At 45.8% G+C, this 21,614-nt stretch overlaps 1 protein-coding gene across 7 annotated transcripts in view; it reads right to left on the bottom strand.

Annotated features, from left to right (window-relative positions):
* Positions 1 to 21,614, bottom strand: part of Akap2 (A-kinase anchoring protein 2) — a 553,389-nt gene that overhangs the window by 56,038 nt on the left and 475,737 nt on the right. The window contains exon 1 of one of the 7 annotated variants that reach the window (XM_023722925.1): positions 20,462 to 20,739. The exons of the other annotated variants lie outside the window; for them this stretch is intronic. Within the exon in view, the coding sequence (XP_023578693.1) occupies positions 20,462 to 20,497 (36 nt within the window). The 5' untranslated portion in view covers positions 20,498 to 20,739. Of the gene's footprint in view, positions 1 to 20,461; positions 20,740 to 21,614 lie in introns of those variants that run through there. 7 annotated transcript variants of the gene reach the window in all.

Genomic DNA, 21,614 nt, shown 5'->3' with positions numbered 1-21,614 from the left:
CAGGGCTCAGGGGCTCAGAAAATGCACTCAGTCTCTTAGTTGCATCTCAGTGGAGACAACAGGCTGTGCTGCCTTTCCCCTCCTTAGGAGGCCTGGCATTCTTGGTCTCCTCTAACGCACCAGGTGAGTGGCTTTTGTTCAGTGGAGAGGCTGTAATTCTCCACATAGTGCCTGGTCACTCCCAAGAACGTCTGTTTGTCTTATACACATGTTTCAGCACAACAGGGATTCCAGAGCAGCCAGGACATTCCGGACACGGACGCCTCCAAGCAAGCAGAGCAAAAGGTGGGGATCTAAGGAGAGGAAATAGCCGAGGCGTGGTAGAGGGTATGCTTCAATGTCTCGGGAACGCAACTAGCAAACATCTCAAGCTGTGAGATGCCAGCTTGACCACTGGGACTAAGAGGCTGCTTGGAGCCAAAGTGTCACTTTGATGTACAGACTTTCCAAGGGTTCCACTGAGGATTTTTCAACAAAGTGATATGCATTCAGTAGAAAGCCTATCTCAATTTTGAATTCCCCTCCCTACCAGTTGCAGCCTTTTATTCTGCTTGTGAGAGTGAGTTTTCCACCTATGGGTGAGATCGTGAGGCATTCGTCTTCCTGCACAAGGCTTAGTTCACTCAATGTGATATCATCCAGGTTCATCCTCTGCAGGAGTTTCTTTTCAGGGTGAAATAGTATTCCAGTGGATAGCTATACCTTTTCCTTTCATTCTTTTTCTTTTTTTTTTTTTTTTTTTTTGGCCTTCCTTCTCCTCCTCTCTCCTCTCACTAAATTCTCTCTCTCTCTGTGCTGGGAATTGAACCCAGGACCTCCCTTGTACTCTTAGGCAAGTAGTACTTTACTACTTTAACCTCAGTTCTGTGCCAATTTCTTTACCTATTTGTCTGTAGGTGATCAGTTTGGTTGGCTCCCCATGTTAACTATGGTGACTAGTGCTACATTGACCATTCAAGCTCTCTGACATGTTGATTTCATTTCCTTTGGGCATATACCCAGAAATGGGATTGCTGGGTCACATGGTGGTTCTAGTTTTTGAGTGTGACTGCTAAAAAAAAGAATCCTCTTAGATCTAAAAAGAAAAGGGCCTGCCACCCTTTTTAAAGCCCATTCCATCCTTCTGTTTCTGTAGTCCTGACCTCATGATCCTTGTGACCTTTCCAAATTCATCTCAGCTTTTCCTGAACACCTCACACCTGGTCCTTGGTGAAATGTCCTGAGGATGTCCCATCCCTGGCAGAAGTAGCTGCTCCATCACACCTTGAAGGTATTTCTAGCAAAGGTGACAGGCTCACTCTTGCTTTCCCTGGAGCTCCCTGAGGTCAGCATGTGCATGTGAAAAGCTATCCGTGTGTCCAGTCAGTCATGGACTGCCTCGGCCGCCGGCCTCCTTTCTAGGGGGTAGGATATTACCAGAAGGCTTTTGAGTTCCATAGAGGGCTTTAAGTACCTCAGCCTGAAAAGCGACCACTAACCTTAGAATTTCTAAAGTTTAAACAACACGCTACTCCGCTGCCCAAATTGTGCCTTCAAATTACAGGGTTATTACTGCAGTTACTAAGTAAAGCTTTAAGAGCGTTTTTGAGCTCTGAGCCCTATGAAAAGTGAACTCCACACTAAATCTCCTAGCACTACACACTCTGAAATCTGCCCATGTATTCTTTATCAAAGAAAAAATTATTTGTGGGCATAATTTCATATATCTTTTAAAATTGTAGTATTATATCTAGCATAATATTTATCATTTTAAGCAGTCTGAGTGCAAAGTGCAATGGTATTAATCATAGTCACAATTTTGTGTACCATTAGCACTTTTTTCAGAAATTTTTCCTTGGCCCAGAGAGAAACTCTGCACTTATTAAGCAATGTAGGCCACGATTGCTGAAATACTCTGTGGGGCCAACTAGGACACAAAATCTAGGTAAATGGATTATCGCCTGTAGAAAACACAGGGAGAAAAAAAAATAAATGAAAGGAAATAAAATGATGACCGATTACATTACTGTGCTGGGCTAACTGCTTTCTAAATGCTTGGCAATTAATACTCAGACGTCACTGTTCCGCATACCTGAAAGTTATCTTAATGCATTTAATTTAAAATCTCAAGCACACAATTATATTTCTCTGCATTGTGCTTAAATCCACGATATTAATTTCACTTCACTCTCACAAAATAGTTCTCTTTAAATTTTTTAAAAAGAATATTAGCAATTTAACAGCATGATGACCACTGATTCCTACAGGAAATAACCTGGTACCTTGTTCTCCATGAAAATGATGATCACCACACCTCAGCCTCAAGTGACCTATTTCTAAACTCACTTTTAAACAAACTAAATAACTAGAATACCTTTGCATCTTTGTAACCCTCTCCCTTGGTGGAGATTAAGTCTCTAACTAAGAATACAGATAAGGTCAATCAGTGGCTAACAACTCAGATAATCCCTGCTCTGAGAAGCCCCTTTTAAGCTTAACCTTCCGATGGGTTAACTGATGATTTATTGTGCCTTAGGAGCCCCTAGCACATCAAAGCATTGTCGGGGAACCCTGCAAAACAGACTGGCAGGAAGGAGGCTCTTTAACCCTCAGGGCTAATTGCTGGAATTGAATGTTTCCTAATGGAGATAGCGGTTTTTAGTTTAACAAACAAACCATTTGTCTGAGGACTGAAACGCAGGCCAGTTGCTGCGCTGGTGAGGGATGTGTATGTTTGCATGGATTTGTGCACAGGTACAAAGCCGCTGAAACCTTTGTCCTCCGAACTCCTCCAATCCACCTCTGGCTGGCATCCAGCCCTGTCCCTAGCCTCCTCCCTTGCAGCACAGGGGACACGCACAGAAGTCCCCTCCAGGTACCAGGATTCATGGAACAGCTCTGGGTGGGCTCAGGCCCTGAGCCCGTGACCACTCTGGTCTCATGAACTGTCCTTTATGTATTCTCACTGAGGGCTCCCCCTTCTCCCCAGTGGAAAGAGAAGGCTGCAGGTCTACCCACCATTAAGGACAAGACTGGCTGTAAGATGGCTAGACAAACGGGGCCTCCCAGTCTGCATGCCCTGCAGCCGCTCCTCCATGGATAAAACCTTCTGGGCTTCTGGTCTCCTTCATGGTCAGCTTTCCCAGACTAAAGTCACAAATGGCAATCATCTGGGATAAGAGTCATGACCATGCTGAGAGCCCGTGTAGGTTCAATGGGGTCTCCACCGCCACACAATCTGGTGACCCATTCTTTCCCTCTTCAAAAATAGTAAGTCATATTTGCTAACAAAGCCATTACTCACCAATTCAAAAGTATGCAGAGGAGACACTTGAACATTTCTAAAACAACTAGAACTGTCAATATCGAGTAATGACTATATGTTTATATTGTGCAAAACCATGTTGGGAATTTGAGTCTAACAGAGGCTGGGAGGAAAAATACTATACTAGAAAGATGTAGGCTGATAAATTAGCCTGGACTGCTTTGCCTTATTGGGTAGGTGCTTCTTACAGCATGTTTCACTCCAAAAAGTTTTGCAATGAAGATCACATAAACCGTTGTGCAAAATAACCTAGCTCAGGGAATGCCAAGTCTAAAAGGGTGCTTGTAATAAAGCTAGTTCTTCCTGGATGTGCCGGATAATAAATATTCTGTCGACTTACACTTAAGGGGAGGGAGTGAGGGGGAGAGACAGAGGAGGAGAGAGGGAGAGAGGGAAGGAGAGAGAGAGAGAGAGAGAGAGAGAGAGAGAGAGAGAGAGCCCTTCTCCCTCTTCTCCCCCTTCTCCCCCATGGTAAGAACAGCAAACCCAGCAGTACTTGGGCATCCCACTAGCTCCACAGTCACCACCACCACTGAACAGCAGGATGTAATGAAAAGGTCAAGTATCAAGAACTTTAAACATACTAATTTGTAGCCACCAAATGGGCCTTATTGAAAATTAGCTCCTAATTGTCTCTTCAATAACTTATGCACAGTATGCGCAAACATGTGGGTAACACGGCCTTTAAATCACCTCATGTCAATGACAAAGCCTGTCCAAAACAGAGAGAAAGATTTAGTTTCCACCAGATGCATTGAGCTTAATTCAATACCCAGGTAAAACCTACAAAACAGCCCAATTTAAAGTAGCAATAATACCAGTGTTTAGAGGCCATAATAGAACCCTACTGGAGACTACTGCCACAGGCATGAATTCTGTCAAACTCATTCTGTGTGCTTTTTTTCTGTTACAATTAGCCCAAGGCTTTCCCACAAGCTACTTTCAAAAGACAGAGCCAGGTTCTGTGACATGTACTTGCAATCCCAGGTCCTTCAGTAGCTGGGCTAGAAGGATTACAGGTTCAAGGCCAGCCTAGGTAAAATACCAAGACCATGATTTAAAAAAAAAATTTTTTAAAGATGAAGTATTTAGCTCAGTAGTCTCGTGAGTTGCCAAATTGCTTGGGCTGTGCTCTAACTTGTGCTCCTTCTGTCTGGGACTACAGGTATGCACCACCACGCACGCCTGGCACAGAATACTTGTGCACTTACAGGGATCCTTAGCCCCTGGATAAAATTCTTCTGAACACTAATGAAACAAAGGTACACAAAGCCCTGCCTGAATGTACAGACTAGAAGAGGTTCCTGCCTTGCTTCTGTTGTCACCTTTATTTTTTTCTTTTACAGGATGAGAATGTTTTATTGGGTGACACGCTACATAATCTAAGAGATAATATCACTAACATGAGTAAGGTTTATCTGTCTCTCAGCTAACATCTAAGTGCAAGAATTTGCACTCTAGAGAGACACAGCAGTCTCTGGGTGCAGAGACACCCCACACCACCCCCCGCTACCATTTGGCACGTGTGCAGCTCTTGAAAGAGTCAACACTTAGGCAGTCTCAACAGGAGCCTGACGAGATGGCATGAAGCTACCATCAGCATATTCCAGAGATCCACAGAGAACAGGCTGTAGGGTCCGAAACACTCACAGGTGCATCAATCTCGAGTGAGCGCTGGTTTTAAGCACATTCCAGTGACGCAGAAGCAGACGACTTGAGGAGTGGTTTCATTCCACATCTGTGAGCTTTGGCAGCTCTCTATCTTGACTCTGCCTTCCTGAAATTCCTAAGGCCGGTCCATTTTGCTCATCCCAAGTATCTGGGGCTAAGGGGTTCCCGCACCACTGGAGCTGATAAACCAAGTGCTCACACCAGCTGTAAAAGCCATCCTACAGAACTTGATAAGAAAAGGCCTGCAAGGTATTAGTACTTATTTGTGAAGTCACTGGGAACACAGCAGATTAATCGTTAACTGTTTTTACCCTGAGTGTTTACTAAGAATGCAGAGATTCAAGAACTGCAATTAAAGAAGTTTCAAGTAAGGGACGATTTGTGCTGGGGAGGAATCTTAAGTATTAGCTCATTGGCCCAGTTTCAATTTAAACTTTAATTTGTTTGGTGGTAACTATCTGAAACTGCCAAACCATCTGGGGAGATTCCTGTTTGAGACTAGAACGGAATCTAAATATGACACTTTGCCCTTTTTAAAAGAATGCAAAGCTCTTGCGAGGCTCTTGAGCTGTGTGTGGCCGAAGGACAGCCTTACGAGGAACTTCGTGTGTGCGGCAGAACTCAGCAGGTTGCCCTCCTTTGGGATGGAGACCCCGGAGGGACCCTAGTGGTGCGGTGCCTGGAAGTGGAACGTGAGCTGTTCCAGGAGCCATGGCACAGGCACCGCGTTTGCGATGTCATCCCATTGTAAGGGATGAAGCATGGGACTGGGTGGGACCTTCCCCAGGTGGTTAGGCTGCCTTCATGAGTCCATTAATGGGTTACAGAAGGAGCAGCCTTGCCATAAAAGCGAGCTCTCTGTCACACCAGCTGGGGCTCACCATGGGACACCTCCACGCGCCTTGACACAGCCAGAAGGGCCTGGGTTTCCCATCCTCCAGTACCATGAGCCAAGTCAGCATCTGCTCCTTATAGACCACGTCTGTGCTATCCACTTAGGGTAACAAAAGGCAGATTAAAACTAGACCAGCAAGGGAGGTGAGCAGACGTATTCAAATTCATGGGGCCAGAAAAGAAGTCTGAACAAAAAAGAAGCAGGTGGAGGCTTGCCAATGCAGTAAATCATCTCTGTCTACTAAAGGAACCTCTAGGAGGAAGAGCCCACCTCATCTGAGAGGCCTTGATTTTAGTGCCTCTACTGATCCTGTGTATCAAATTTCAAAACCAAAATTGCTAGGGCGACTTATCGTACAGCCACACAGATTCCTAAGGAGATAAAAAAAAATCCAACCAAAAATAGACTTAAAAAAAATCAGTTTGTTGGTTTTGTTATGCCCCTGATGACAAATAGAAATCCCAGGCATGGCAGAATCTAGGACATGCATCAGCAGCCCTACGTGCTGGCAGTCCTTACGTTGCCCTGGGCTTCCAAGACGGAGTGGGGCGAGGACTTTGGGGTACATTTCCAGACCTAAATAACTGACTTACTGCCGAGTGTGTCTGTGCGTATTACTACAGACTGAACCCAAGGCTTAGGGTGCGCCAGCCAAGCCCTCAGTCCCTGAGCTGCACACTCCAGTTGCTCTTCTTTTTGAAAAATCTTCTTTCTTAATCTTTCTGAATCTAGCCACATCGATAATGTAAACAACAATAAAAAAATCTATGATGTCAATAATACAGGATGTCAAATTTATTCCATTTGGTAGTTTATATTTTTTTTAAATACATGCAACTTTCTAACATCTCAGTAAATGCTGTCCGCATACAGAAGTAAGCCAGGTTGCTTTCCACACTACCCTGGGAATATGCACATGCCTCTTCCCAGATGGTACAGATAAGCAACTGAGGCTGCAAACACTCCAAGTCCCAGAGGTAGAAAGTACGTGGGGTTCAGCACTGACCCAAAGTGGTTGGTGCACCTGCTCTCTGCAAATAAATCTCTGCGCCTCAGTCTCTTTATCTGAAAATGGGATGAGTCATGGTCCTTGAAGTGTCTCTGTGTTATACGAGGTCATGCACGTAGCATGCTCAGTGAGGTGCCGGGCTGGCAGGACCTGTCATGGTGGTGGAAGCCCTGGGGACTCTGGGAGTAATCTGAGAAAATGCCCCAGACCAAGGGGACTGTACCACTGAGCTACATTCCTGCTCTTTCCATTTTTTCTCATTTTGAGACAGGCTCTCACTCTCTAACCAGGGCCAATCTTAAACCTGCGATCCTCAAGCCTCTGTCTCCCAAGCAGCTGGAATAACAGGTGTGTGTGCCATGCCAGCCCAAGGCTCCCTGTGAACTCGCCCAACAGGCTGCCTAGTAAGTGGCTCACATTAGATTCAAAAGGAAAGGGAAAGATGAAAAGGGAAATACCTCATATATCAGATCTCCCGGATTAAGCTCCGTTGAAACCCCTTACGAACATTTTCATAAGTGGCCGCCATGACTTCAGAGGCTGAGGACAGAAGTCCAGTGTGTACCCCTCCAGCCCTGCAGGAGTGCCAGTGGGAAACGATGGCAAGAGCTGCCCAGGACTTCTAGCAGGGAAAGGCCCAACCTCAGAGAGGCACGGCCAGTTCTCACTCTCACTTTGTCTTTCAGCCAGATCCAGAGAGCGACAAGGAGAGAGGGGTCAGCTCATCTCGGAGGCAGTGATGGAGGTCATGACTCAGTTTCTGCACATCCACACCTGGCCATTAGGGACTTAGGGGACGGAGCACACAGGACTGCAGCTAACACACCAGAGCAAACTCCCGTGGGCAGTTCAGGTCTTATAATACCCACAGCTTACTTTTAAGTCTTCTATGTCAGCAAGATCTGATCCTCAGTAAAATAGAAAACTGAAGAGGGGATGTGAGAGTTTGGATCTTTGAACATCCTCCAAAGGCTCCTTAGCCCCCAGGGTGGTACTGTTGGAGGTGTGGAACCTTAAGAAATGCAGCTCAGTGGAAAGGTTTTAGTCACTAGGCATTGACTTTGAAGGGAACCAACTGCAACCCTCTTCACTGTTTGCGGCCTGGCATCCGATTATGTGGTTTTGCATCACCACACACTCTTGCCATACATAGTGTGCAGCCTTCTCATAGGTCCCAAACAATGAGGCTCATTGACCATGGATAGAAACCTCCAAAATCATGAGACAAGATAAACCTTTTCTCTCTATAAGTTGATCAACTCGGGCATTTCCTTGTAGTAAGGAAAAGCTGACTGAGACAGGGCTGGGACCTAGTAAAAAGCCACAGTCACACAACGGACCTTAGGTACATGCTGGAGACTGAGTAGCTCAAAGAAGTTTCAGCTCCTGCACTACTTTCTCCATGCCCTCTGTTCTCACCCCGTCCGTTCTACACTCCAGGAAGTCTGATGGAACATCAGTTTGACACAAGATGGCATATCACAACTTGGTTTCTGGGGACATTCTCCAGGCAGTCACCCCACCCCCCAGGAGACACTCTGGCCACTCAGCAACAGTCATCAGTCTCTTAGTAAATCCTCAGAGCGCTGAGGAGAATCCTCGTTTCCTGTGCTGAGTAGGGCTTGAGCCAGCCTCCCGTGTCTTCATCGTTATGTCCGTGAGAAGAGCATCCCAGAAGTCTCTAGTAACTGAGGAAGACTTCTGCAAAAGTTTCTTGACATACATTCTGAAAAAGTTCACCTTTTGCAAAAGTGCTTGGCTGGTCTTCAGGACACAGAGGACGATCTCCAGTTATTTCACATCAGAAGCTAGGTGTCATGGTTTTCTACTTTTCTTGAACGCCAATAACTTTCTATGTGGGATTCAACAGCTGAGTGGACAATGAAGCTACCCATTTTCAATGGCTTTTATTAGACCTCTTTCCCACTCTGTGACAACAAAGGCCTGGGATGTAGCTAATAGCTGAACCCAAACATAACCACTACTATCCTTTCTTTCTTTTCTGTTTTTCCTTTGTGTAGCAGGGTCTCACCTTGTAGTGCCAGCTGGCCTTGAACGAGAACCTCCTCCTTTAGCCTTCTAACTGCTTGGACTACAGGTGTGCACTACCATATCCAGCTGGGAGCCCATATTTTTTTTTTAATTTTTTTATTTGTGTGTGTGTGTGTGTGTGTGTGTGTGTGTGTGTGTGTGGCCAGCTCAGCCCACCAGGGGGCGGGGCTGGCTGGCATGTGGTGCTGGGGGATTGAACCGTGGTCCCTGTGCTTTGCTAAGCTTGTTCTAAGTAAGTGCTTTAGACCACTGAGCCATCTCACCAGCCCGGAGCCCATATTTTAACAAAACCTTCTGCAGTGGTGAGCACCTGCCTCAATGCCCCCTAGATGACTGGGAATAGACTAGGTCCAGAGACAAAGACTGAAGCAAGTAGACAAAGCACTTGCCTGGCAAGCACAAGGACCTAGGGTTCATCTGACACCATGTCAGCCACTGAAAACAGACGTGGTGGTACATGCCTGTAATCCCAGTGCTGGGGAGGCTGGGACAGGAGGTCATTATGAGTCTGAGCCATATAGTGATACCCTGTACCAAATAAATATATAAATAAAAGATTTTTCTAAAAAAAACTTTTTTTGAAACAAGTAGACAGGTCTTTGTCACTACCTCAACTTCCCAGAACAAGAACAAGGCGACCTATCTTTGGTTGGTTGTAGAATTTCTAACCCATCAAGCCAGGGCAATTTCACAGCAAACCAGATTGTAACGGGTAGCTCTATGTTAAGGATCTGTATGAACATCTCTCATTTTTTCAGTTGTTCTTTTCTCAGGGCTACTGAACTGATTCATGCAAACTCAATGAGATTTTATAATAGACTCTACTACAATTCCAGCCCCTGGGAGAAAGCCTATTTATTAAATGTTGCTGAGGTAATGTCGTCCAGCTGCTAGGAAAAGCCCCACGCGCTGTCTGCACCCTCGAAGGGAGATGTGCTGAGTTCATCTTAAGAAACTTAGGCTGATCACTCATAACCTCCTACACTTCCTTTAGAGAGAGCTAGGTGCTCAGGATACTCATGGGAAAAAAAAAAAAAAAAAAACTATCTCCTTCATAGATGCCTAGAAATTTGAGCATTTTCTTCTGGCTATAATTTCACTGGTTTAGGAAAAACCATTTCCCCTTCTCCTAAGTGCCAGATGTCAGCAGAAGAAGGAAATCCCAGAACAAAGCATATGGCAGAGAAAAGGCAGAAGGCTGCTGAGCACAGAAGGCCGCAGGGCAACCCTGGAGCCAGTGTGCTGTCTATCACCATACGCATGGATTCGAAAAGAAAAGAAAGAAAACTGCCTTCTATTTCTAAAGCGCTCCTCTCTTCTGTGTCCAAGGTGCTTAGGCCTAGCCAGGAATTCTCAAGAATAAGTCAGTTTTTCATTATTATGGGACAAAATTTGCTAGTGGTTCTCAGCTGTGGTGCTGAGTAGGGTGATCTTTAACGATTATGTTTGTGTTGCAAAAAAGAAGCTATAATTCTTACATGTCCAAAATGGGCGAATTGGAAGCAATAGTACAACTGGAAAATCTTATAGAAAAATATTCGAAGCTCAGGGGTAGGAGTGGGGTGGACACGAGGGCTGCTGCCTCTCTCTCTCTCTTTATTTAGGGATTTACTGTGTGTGTCTAGGCCTTGGAAAACAGAGGGGTGTGGCAAGGGAGGGCAACTGTGGGGAGGCGCTGCTGAAGGCCTGAATGCCAAGGCCCTCGGGTCACTCCAGTGTCCTTCCTTATGCTACGGTTGGCTTCTGCACCAGCTCTGAAAGTGACCGTGGGTTGGAATTTGAATGGCAACCTTCTAAGAAAAAATTCCTTTGCCAGTTTGCAAAGACCTCTGGGGTGCCCAGAGACCTGAGCCACCTTTGTAGGCATCTGTGGCAGCAAGCAGCGCCTGCCTCCAAGCAGCCAACTGCTTCCCTGGTGTGTATGTCCTGTGTGATAAAATTCACCTTCATGCCATGTCTAACACGGTGGCTTTTAGTAGATGAACCATTACTGATTTTTGTTCAATGCATGAACGAACCACAAGTTTGAAAGTAACTTGGCTCTAACTGCCAGGTCTATGAAAAACACTTCGTAATAATTAATCCACGTAACCTCCCACCCCCTGCAAATCCATGAAGTTGATCCTAATAGTATCCTATTCTACAGAAAAGTCAATTGACATTTGGAGACAGACAGCCTGGTCAGAGCCAGCGCTGCTTTTTCCCCCCTAAACTCAAGCCTTAGTGCTGAACAACATCTTAAAGGCCCTTCCTGTCTATTTTTATCTTTTTAATTAGTTAATTAGTCATGGTACTGCGGATTGAAGCCAGTTCCTTTGCATTGTGCAACATCCCTAGCCTTTTATTTTTATTCTTTTGTTTTGAGACAGGGTTGTTTTAAGTCCCTAAATTGCCCCAGCCTGGCATGATAAAATTCACAGTCCTCCTGCCTCAGCCTCACTCAGGGTTGGGAAGGTAGGCGTGCATCCGCACACCCTGCTAGAGCTCACCTTCTCAGCCAGCTTGGATATTCTGTGACTCGGCTAATAAAAGAGGCTGACACCATGAAGTTCTTTTCGGATTGCATCATTCATGCTATGAGTTTAAAAACAAAACAAAAATATCAACAGCCATCCTCTTCACGTTTATGACGAACTTGCCACTGAGCCGAAAAGTTGCATTGTTCCCAGGAAGTAGTAAGATTTATCGGACTAATTTTTGGATCCCCAGTGAATAGTGGGATCTGGAAAAAAGAGCGCAAAAAGAAGATTGCCTGGCGTGTCCTACACATGGGCCACCGGAAATCTCCATCAAGGTCATTGCAAGCCACAGGGAAGAGCCAGGTACCCGTGGCATGGTCATTAAGCCGGAAGTAGACTCAAATCACATCAGCAGAGTGAGAGGCCTTTGGACCTGAGTCTGCCAGGAAGGCTTCACTTCTCTTTATGGAGCATTAAGAATAAACAAATCAGCACAAACCAGGGAGAACCATGTTAGCCTGCGTGCGCAGAAGGGACAGCACGAACCTGCCCAGCTTCCTACACTCTGATTGGAAACCAGAAGAGTGCACTGCCTTCAGACATCCCGGGGCATTGATCTGGGGTTGAATGAAGAGTGCTGTGCATTTCAGCAAGCAAGGGAGGTCGGGTGTGCTGGCACGTGCCTATAATTCCAGCACTCAGGACACTGAGACAGGAGGATCGCGACAAGCCTGTGGCCACCCTTGCCTACACACTGAGAACAAGGCCAGCCTAAACTATATACAAGACCCTGTATCAAAAAAAGGGGGAAAAAACCAAAAAAAGGGGAAAAAAATTGCCCAGGCTGGGCTTAAACTCACAATCCTCCTGCCTCAGCTTCCCAGAGTGTAGGAATTAAAGCTTATAGCACAGTGAGCAGCACTTTATGGGAAAGGGAATGGAGTTAAGGGTTGGGGTTTGCATAGCTGGAGGTCATCCTGGGCAAGCTGTGGTCTGGTTGATCAGTATCTCAGGCCTGGTGCTGTGAGATTCTGGAAGAGTCATGACAGTGTGATCCCCGAGGGAGGGGGAGAGATGATGGCACCTACGGGGGCGGTGACTGCTCCTGCGTTAGGGAACTCATCACAGGGTGGACTGTGAGGCTCTTTCTCCTGGAAACTAGGGTGACAGCAGGTTCAGATCAATGATTGCTGCCTTCTAGGCAGAGCCAGGGGGTCTGGAACTGGACACAGAAAAAGCTGGCAATTGGATGTCCCTGAAAATCCTGAAAAGCGCTCTAGTTACCCTTATCTTGGTGTCCTGGTTCTTGCAAGTGAAATAGGTAGACAGCACTAACAAACCTTGTATTACACAGGGAATGAGGCAGGGATCTGACCGGAAATTTAAGGCAGTAAAGGAGGCAGATAGAAAACACAGGGAGAGATGCCAGGCTTTATCCTGCTTTGTTACCCAGGAGCATCTGCAGGCCCAGCCACTAAGCCTGGATCACAAAGGGCTACGTAGTGGCTTGCCCTAAAGTGCTCCAACACTAGACGCGCAATACTTCTGCTTTCTAAGACCCCCCTGACGGCCATCACTCTTCCACTGGCATGGCCCAGTGTTGTGCACTGACCTGGAAACCAAATGTTAAAAAGTCCAAGTGCCCCAAAATAGCACGAGATGGGAAGGGGCACAGAATGCAAGACATATGGTCCTACATTTTCGTGCCTTAGAAAGGTCTTCTTCCCTCTCTGCCACCAGCTTTGTGTTGTTCCTTAAGAACAAAAACACAGTTCTCATGCTTGACTGCAGGGCCAGATGTGATCAGCTTTCAGAACTCGGGGTCCTCAGGAAAGAAATCCTGGGGTTAAAAGGAAGCAGGGCAGAAGCCTGGTTGCCCAGAAGGGAGGGCTGGCCTAGTTCTCTTTCTAAAGCAAATCACTAGCCCAAACAGAAGCAGCTGAAGTTGAAAGCAGGACACCCCCTAGGTCTCTCCCTGGAACTCTGGGCTGGAGAAATCATGCAAAGCAAGATTGCTGTCATCCTCTTGGTCTACAGTATTTAATAACCCAAGAGCTTAGCATCCTGGGCTGTGTATTCAGGATGACCGTCTTATAAATGTCCCCCATTGACATAGTGTGCGGAGTTCTCCACAGGGGTTGGGTGGGGCTTTCTTGCAGCCCCTTGAACCTCTGCAAGAGTTTCAGGGCAAAAGACTTGGCACGAAGAATAAAACTCCCTGTAGTCAGATGACTTGAGATCCATTCTTTCTGCTTTCAGATTTGCTTTCTTATTTTTCCTTTTTCTTTTTTATATACATTTAGTACAGGGTCTACAGAGTCTAAAGGGTCTCACCACACATATCAGACTCAGAGTGATCCTCCTGTTTTCAGCCTCCAAAGCACTGGATTACAGGCATATGCCACCACACCCAGTCTCAATCACTGTCTCAATGCGCCCCTGCAGGCACACTGGGGATTGAACCCTGGCCACTGCATTTGCCTGAGCAGGTGCTTTAATCTGCTAAACTATCTGGCCAGCCCTCCTTTCTTTTTCCAATCAAATTTAACCAGGCCAGTTCCCCAGGAAAAAACGTAATGGCCAGATGTGAGAATAAATATCAGGAGAAATGTTTCCCAGCAGAAACCAAGCAGAATATAAAACTGGACAGTAACTTTGGAATAGACCCCAAAGAGCTGAGGGTCAGTCTCCCAAAAAAGACTTAAACATGTCCACGGCAGCATTATGCGCAAGATCTGAAAGGTGGAAAAGTCCGTGTTGGTTATGGGTGGATGGATACACAGCGGAAAGCACATACATGCAATGGATGGGACTCAGTCATTAACAGGCATTAAATCTTGTCACATGTTAAAACACACATGATCTTGGGAATATTTCCCTCATTGAATGAACCTAGACAGGAAAAGACAAATACTGTCTGATTCTGTTTAGTCTGATGAAAAGTTCTAGAAATAGATAGTGATGGGGGCTGCATACCATTGTCAGCATACTTAACACTACTGAATGGTATACTTAAAAATGGTTATCAGGGTAAGTTTTCTGTTATGTGTATCTTGCCACAAACAAAAAAAATTAGTCTCGGGACTGAGATCTTGTCTCAACCATCTGCATACCTCTATCATTAAATTCCTCCAGCTGATTGAGAGCAATTATATAAATGACCATGCAAATTGGGCATGACCAAGGGCCAGCCAGATAGCTTAGTGGATTAAAGTGCCTGCTTAGGCAGATGCAGGGACCAGGGCTCCATCCCCGAACTGCAGTGCCGGCCCCACTAAAGCATGCTGAGAGAGCAACTGAAACTGGGCGTGGTGGCGCAGAACAGTAATCCCAGCACTTGGGAGGCTGAAGACAGGAGGATCACTACGAGTCCAATCTGTGTATTTGAGACCATGTAGGCTCTGTACTAAATACGTTAAAAAACAAAAATTGAGCAGAACCCAGTAAGACAGATCTTTTGCAAAGGACAACCAAGAGACAGAGAAATGGAGAGGAAGGGAGGAGGAAGTCAAAAGAATGAAGAAGTGCTCTGTACTGGGACAAGCTCCTCATGATGAAGGTAATCAGTATACACTGCAAACATGGACTAATAAAAATTAAAATTGGGGAAAAATTAACCCCCCAGCACATGAGGGTGACTGTAGACTAGATGCTTACATCAAGTGCTAGCATACCCCCTGCCAATCACATCACAGGTCCCGCAGGACCAAACCACTTCAGATCAGAGCCCACCAGGACCAAACCACATCACAGAGGCCACAGGATCAAACTATACCAAGATGATCCCATCCAGCTCTACTTCTCCACAAGCCTCCTATAGAGTAACCCAGAAGATCTCTCTCTCCTGCTACAGGGGCTGATGGGGACATTATAAGTAGGTCATAGGACCCAGATACACAACTATTTAGCACAAGATAGTTCTTGGCGAGTCTTGAAAGGCAGCATTATTTACTAATAATGCACAGATTTCAATGAGGTCTTAGAGTTAATTATTCTAAAAATCCTCAACTGAAGCACAATGATTATACTGATTTAACACACAATTATTGAATACTTGTTATGGGCTAGGGGCTCACCATTCATTGGTGTAATATTTGGTGAATTTTCTTGGATTTTAAATCTTTAAAAAAATCAATTCACTCTGGGAAGCTTGTGCATTTCTAACTCTTTCCTAGGACATGGAACCAAAATAATGACACTGTAACAAAATATCATTTGAAAAATCATTTCTTTCGTTTCTCTTACATTTGCTACAGTCAATTCCAAAGCTCTTTTCACAGAGTGATGACAAAAACATACAAGCTAGAAGAAATCACAGGTGTAGGCTCCCCAGTGCAGGGATGAGAGCAGGCATTATGAAATGCCTGGGTGGGGACATCAATCACCGCAGTGATGGGAAGGCTCAAAGCAGAAGCATCCAACAATGTGGCAGGAATGGTGGCAGCCAGAGATCTCAGCTGACTGCTATGGAGGTGTGGGACCAGAGGACTGGCAGGCCTGTGCATGTGTACTCAGCAACATCCTTGGCCTCCACTGACTGGTCACCGAAAGCATCCCCCTGTTGTGTTCATCGAAAATACCTCTCAGCATCGCCAAATGTCCCCTGGGGGACCAAAAAAAAAACAAACAAACAAACAAACAAACAAAAAACCTGTAGTTGAGACCAGTGACAAAGGCAGCCTAGGAGAGCAGTGTATGGGGTGGGATTCTCAAGCCAGAGAGGTAGAGCTAAGCAGGGCTCCCTCGAGAACCTGCATCCGGGATATCTTAGAACGTTGAGTCTCTGAGCTAGAGCTGATTTCTGGGCACCAAGAGAATATGAATAACGGCGAAAGTAGGTGGCAAACCACTGCTCTGAACTACAAACAGGCTGTGCAAAGCACAAGGCAGTCACAGGGTGGGTCAGGAGGGGGATGAAGGGAAGAAGCCAGGGAAGCAATCAGTCTTCACATGATTAGATGAACCACAACTGGGCTATTAGTTTTTAAATTTTTTTCCCAGTCCTGAAGATCAAACCAGGAACTCACAGACACTAAGCAAGCACTGTACTACTCAGCCATGCTCCCAGGACATAGTCAGTCTTGTTTTTGTTTTCTTCTGTGTAATAGGGTCTTCTTAAACAACCTAGGCAGACCCGGAGCTCACTCATATGGCCCAGGCTGGCCTTGAACTCACAATCCTCCTGCCTCAGTCTCCTAAGGACCAGAATTACAGGCACATGTCACCATGCCCAGCTGTGTAGCCCATCTTTAACTTTCATGAATTCTCACCAAATGTTCAGTCTTCACCCTCAGATGCCAGGCTCTCTCCCTACCAGGTGCCTGGCACAAGACCATTTTCCTCATGTTCCATTAACCCAAGTAGCAGACTCCGCAGTCGCTCTACCTTCCGTTTTCTTCCACAGCATTGAACCTCACACCTGATAAAGAGGTGTCATCTTATAAGCCAGAAACAACCACTCAGGAACTATTTGTTGTTTTGGGAGTCTGATCTAGAATGAGCATCTATAAAATTAGTGGAAAAATACATCTGGCCCCCTGCTCACATGTCCCTGAGGTGTTTGCATCTCTCTGGCACCCACGTCCTGTTAGGACTATCCTTTCCATCTCTCTCTTCTGCCATCTGGCCTGTGGTCTGGGGAAGCTGATATCCTTGGCCTGGGGATTGGGCATGTGACCCACATCTGGCCAATCAGAACACACGTATTAATAAAAGAAAGCAGAGATGGTGTAAAACAACCAGGCAGACTTTTGGAAATGGGGCAGGTGATGGCACTGGGGAAAGACGAAAGAGTTAGCAAGTGACCACGATATGTTCTATGCTGGGACCAAGTCCCTGACATGAGTATTGCTATTCTGTATCACAAACATACACCATTGAAAGGAATAAACCACCAACAAAACATAAAACAGGAGGAATTAGGCCTGCTGTGCAGGAAGGTAGCTAACATATACTACAGCATCCTTCCAAATCACCAGGGACAGAGCAGTCTGAGCACTTCCGACACATGGCAAAGCTAGATACTCAAGGTGAACATGCTACCAACCCTGATTCGATCCTTATACAGTGTGGACTATCAAGCTATCACACCATCTCCCATAAATCTATTCCAATGTCACATGTAGGTTACAATGACAAGAAACAAAGAATGAAGAGACTGTGAACATTCAGATGCGTATCTTTTTGCAAATGTTTTCATTTCCCTTGAAGTAGATGATAGGTTCTATCAGGCACCCAGTGCAGCCCAGAAACAAACAGAAGAAAAGAGGGAAAGGGGCTTTATTATCTTGGAGAACTCAGAATTTGGGAAGATAAGGAATTCTAACAAAGGGAGGCTGAAGCTTTTATGGCCTTTGGCCAGGGGTGGAGTTTGGAGGGGATGTTTAGATATACCTGAGGGAGCTGGCTGGGGGGTCTTACCTGAAAAAAAAAAAAAAAATCACTGGTCTCCATCCCATCTCCGAGGCTACGATGTGCAGACAAATGAGCCAATGCGGCTCTGTTCTGTGGGACTGAGTGGCCGAGAAAGTGATATAAAGGCCTGGTGCTGAAATCAGTCAGCGGGACACCACAACGAAGTAGGCTGCTGTAGACTCAAACCAACACTGGGAAACCAACACCGCTGGGGGGGGGGGGGGGGAAGAGGGTAGTGGTGACGTCATCTGAAGTCCTGAATGCCGTTGGTCCTGGGTGTAGCTATCTCTGTTCCTTTCAAGGTCACAAGCCACTACAATGCGCCTTCCTAGGTGAAGCTATGTTGGGTGCAGTCCTAGCTTCTCAGCAGCACTTCAATGCCTTCAAAGCTACACAGAACTTACATTGAAACTTCAAGGTTAAACTTAGGCAGCCAGGTGCAGCGGCCTGTAATTCCAGATATGCAAAAGGCAGAGGCAGGAAGACCGCAAGTTCAAGAATCGCCTGGGAAATTTAGGAAGACACAACTCAAAATAAAATTAAAGCCTTACCAGTGGTGATGCACACTTGTAATCTCATCACTTTGGGAGGTTGAAACTAGAATAGGAAGTTTGAACCTAGCCTGGGCAATTTAGTGAGATCTTGTCTTAAAAACTAAAATTGCCAGGCTTGGTGATACACACCTGTCATCTCAGCCCTCAGGAGATTGAGGCAGGAAAGGTTGGCACAAGCTTAAAGCCAGGCTGGACTACACAGCAAGACCCTGTCTCAAGGAAATAAACAAATTAAAAAGGGCTAGAAATAGCTCAGTGTGGAAGGCCTGGGTTCAATCCCTAGTACTATAAACTAATGAACTAATTTGTTTTAAAAGTTAGAAAAAATGCTGGGGATTAACTCACAGTACAGCATTTGCCTACTATGTGAGTCCAAACTTCACTGAAAAAGAAAATCTCAAATGCCAAAAAAGATTCTTTTTTCATTTTTTTGTATCTTAATTTTTACTAATTATGGTATTTATTATAAATTTCTTTAGGATTCTAAAAATTAAAACATTTCTAATTACTTAATTAAAATATAAAGAAAAAAAGACCAGCCAAATAGCTCAGCAGATTAAAGCTCCTGCTTAGGCAGATACAGGGGCCGGGAGTTCGATCCCTGGGCCTGCTGTGCTGGCCCTGGGGAATGCTGAGATAGCAACTGAGACTGGGTGTGGTGGCACACAGCTGTAATCCCAGCACTTCGGAGGCTGTAAACAGGAGGATCATTATAAGTCCGATCTACGCAGTGAGACCCTATACACCCTTTAGACCCTATCCTAAATACAAAAACAAACAAACAAATAAAGTATAAAGAAACAATCAGGTCATGCTATTTTGCTCTATGTGTAGCCCTCTGAAAAAAACACCAGCAAACCAGACCTTACTTCTAGCATCTCACTCATTCATATTCATGAAAAGTATCAGACACTGCTGTGTTATTTGGTACAAAATGGCTTGGTTCCCTCTTCAGAAATAATGGTAAACTTGACACCCAAGTGTGCCAATAGAAATTTGGAACCAAATATATTGCAGGGTGGAGGTGGGGTGCGTAGAACTATGGTATATCCTGATTTTGCTGTTTGTAAACAAAAAACAAGTAAGCCTTACACAATCACAAAAACAAACCATGACACACATATAAACACACCACCGTGCATATAGACACAACGACATGAAAACTATGGAGAATCAGAAATTCAGCAAGGATCCCTCATGTTTTAGAAATGAGCACACGTACATTTGAAAGAGTTCCAAAAACAGTCTCCTGCCTTGAGTGAAAGGGATGCCTGCGCTGGCCATGGACAATGCTACCTTTGTAGCCCTGAAGAAGCTCATGTGTGGCCCCACACTTCCTTCCACCCCTTCAGGATCCCTGTCCTGGCATGGGGACAGCTTGCACAGCTATCTTCCCCCCTCTGACCCGGCCCAAGAGAAGCACAGAAGCTGCCATGGGACCCCTACGCATTACAAATGCTGGCCAGAGGTGGGTCTGAAGACGGAATTCATATAATTGCTTTCCAACCCAAAGAAAGATAGTCCTCGCTTTTGCCTGTGCCTGTAATGCACTGTCACATTCAAGACTGTGGCCAGTGATTCGGGCAGGTTTCGAAGCCTCGCCCGTACACCTCTCACACCCCATGACTTAGGAGCTGTGTGCCCCGCCTCTCGGCCATGCATCCAAGATCATTACTGGCTGGTTCAGAAATCATCCCAACGTTAAATCACCAGCTAAACCATCCAGAGAGTGCTTCTCCTGAAGCTTTCTCTCCACCCAAAGAAAATGCTACGTAAGTAAAGAACCAAGGTAGGCTAGTGATTGCCAGGGAAAAAGAAATCATTTACAATAAAAGTGGAACATAAAGCAGAACAGCGTTCATAGCTTGAGTCGTTAGCTTTCTCATAGGGGTGTTGGCCACAAGAGCATGTCATTAGCTACGCAGAACTTGCAGCGCTTGGGTCAGGGATGTGTTTCTCCTCTCCGGCCGGCTCTCTGCCTTCTGATCATAAAGGCGGTGCCTCTAAAGAGCAGAGGCCACCTGCACCTTACAGTGTCTGGGGCATGCAAGGTGGCCCGTCTCTCCACCAAAAGCAGGACTCCACAAGGGTAACCAGACCTACCGTGAAGAGCGAGAACAGCATCCAGGTGGAGATCATGACCCAGCGCTCCCCACTGGCACCGGCTCTAGAGCACAGCCCTCTGACAGCTTCGCCCCGGCTTGCCTTTCTCTAGTTGCACGCCCGACTTGAGTGAGGACACAACCCTCACCCAGGTCACGGCGGCGGCGTCTGTTTCAGGTGGGGCCGGACTGAGCTCGCACACCTGCGCGTGTCCCCAGCAGCCTCGGGCCCAAGAAGCACCCAGGCTGCAATGTGACCCGGCCCAACTTCTCCTCTTCAAAGGAAGTTTGGAAACATGTTCGAGGCTTCAAGGGCAAATGAAACAGGAGTCGAGGGTATTTATTTTTACACAGCTACTGGTGATCAGGTTACCGTTTATCAGATGGATTATAATTCAACAAATTCTAGCTGTTAGCTGACGTCCGACAGGAGGGGGACAGCAAGCCCTGGGTAGGCAATGGGCAGCTCGTTTGGTGCTTGTTTTCATCGAGTCTTGATGATTTATTTTCTAATCTAAATACCAGAATGTGACCTTTAAAACTTTCTTTTCCTCCTGTAAGGCTGCTGGCTCTCCACAGGGACAAGTCACTGGACACTGTGTTTACAGTAAAGACAAGAAACGCTATGGGCTCGAACAAAGGCTGCCTTACAATCTTACAAAGAGAGGAAGAAAACCTGTTTAGCGAAGAGGGGAACAGAAAGGCACGTGGGAGCCTCCTGCAAAGGGATACAAGATAGAAGTCCAGGCAGCAGCACTCTTGTGAATCAGACAAGAATAGAATTCTAGCCTTCTTAGACACTGCTAAGAACTTTATTTATTTGACAGAGAGAGAGAGAGAGAGAGAGAGAGAGAGAGAGAGAGAGAGAGAGAGAGAGATGCCATGTTGTCCAGGCTGGACTTCAACTCTCTATGCAGTCCAAGCTGACCTGAAACTCATGGTGATCCTCCTGCCTCAGCCTCCAGAGTAATGGGATGATATGCATGTACCACCACGCTTAGCCAAGAACTGCATCTGAAAGGATTTTTTTTTTTTTTTTAAAGAATGTCCTCTTCTAAGAGTTGAAGGAAAAACATGGAAAATTCTGTTCTCAATAGTTAGGATGACTTGCTCCCTAGGGTGACTGAGGGGGCAACCTGGTGACTTTGTCACTG

Source organism: Octodon degus, unplaced genomic scaffold, assembly GCF_000260255.1.
Source record: "Octodon degus isolate 3935 unplaced genomic scaffold, OctDeg1.0 scaffold00094, whole genome shotgun sequence".
NCBI lineage: Eukaryota > Metazoa > Chordata > Mammalia > Rodentia > Octodontidae > Octodon > Octodon degus.
Note: the sequence above shows the minus strand (reverse complement) of the source record. Positions and strands in the feature narration are given on the sequence as shown.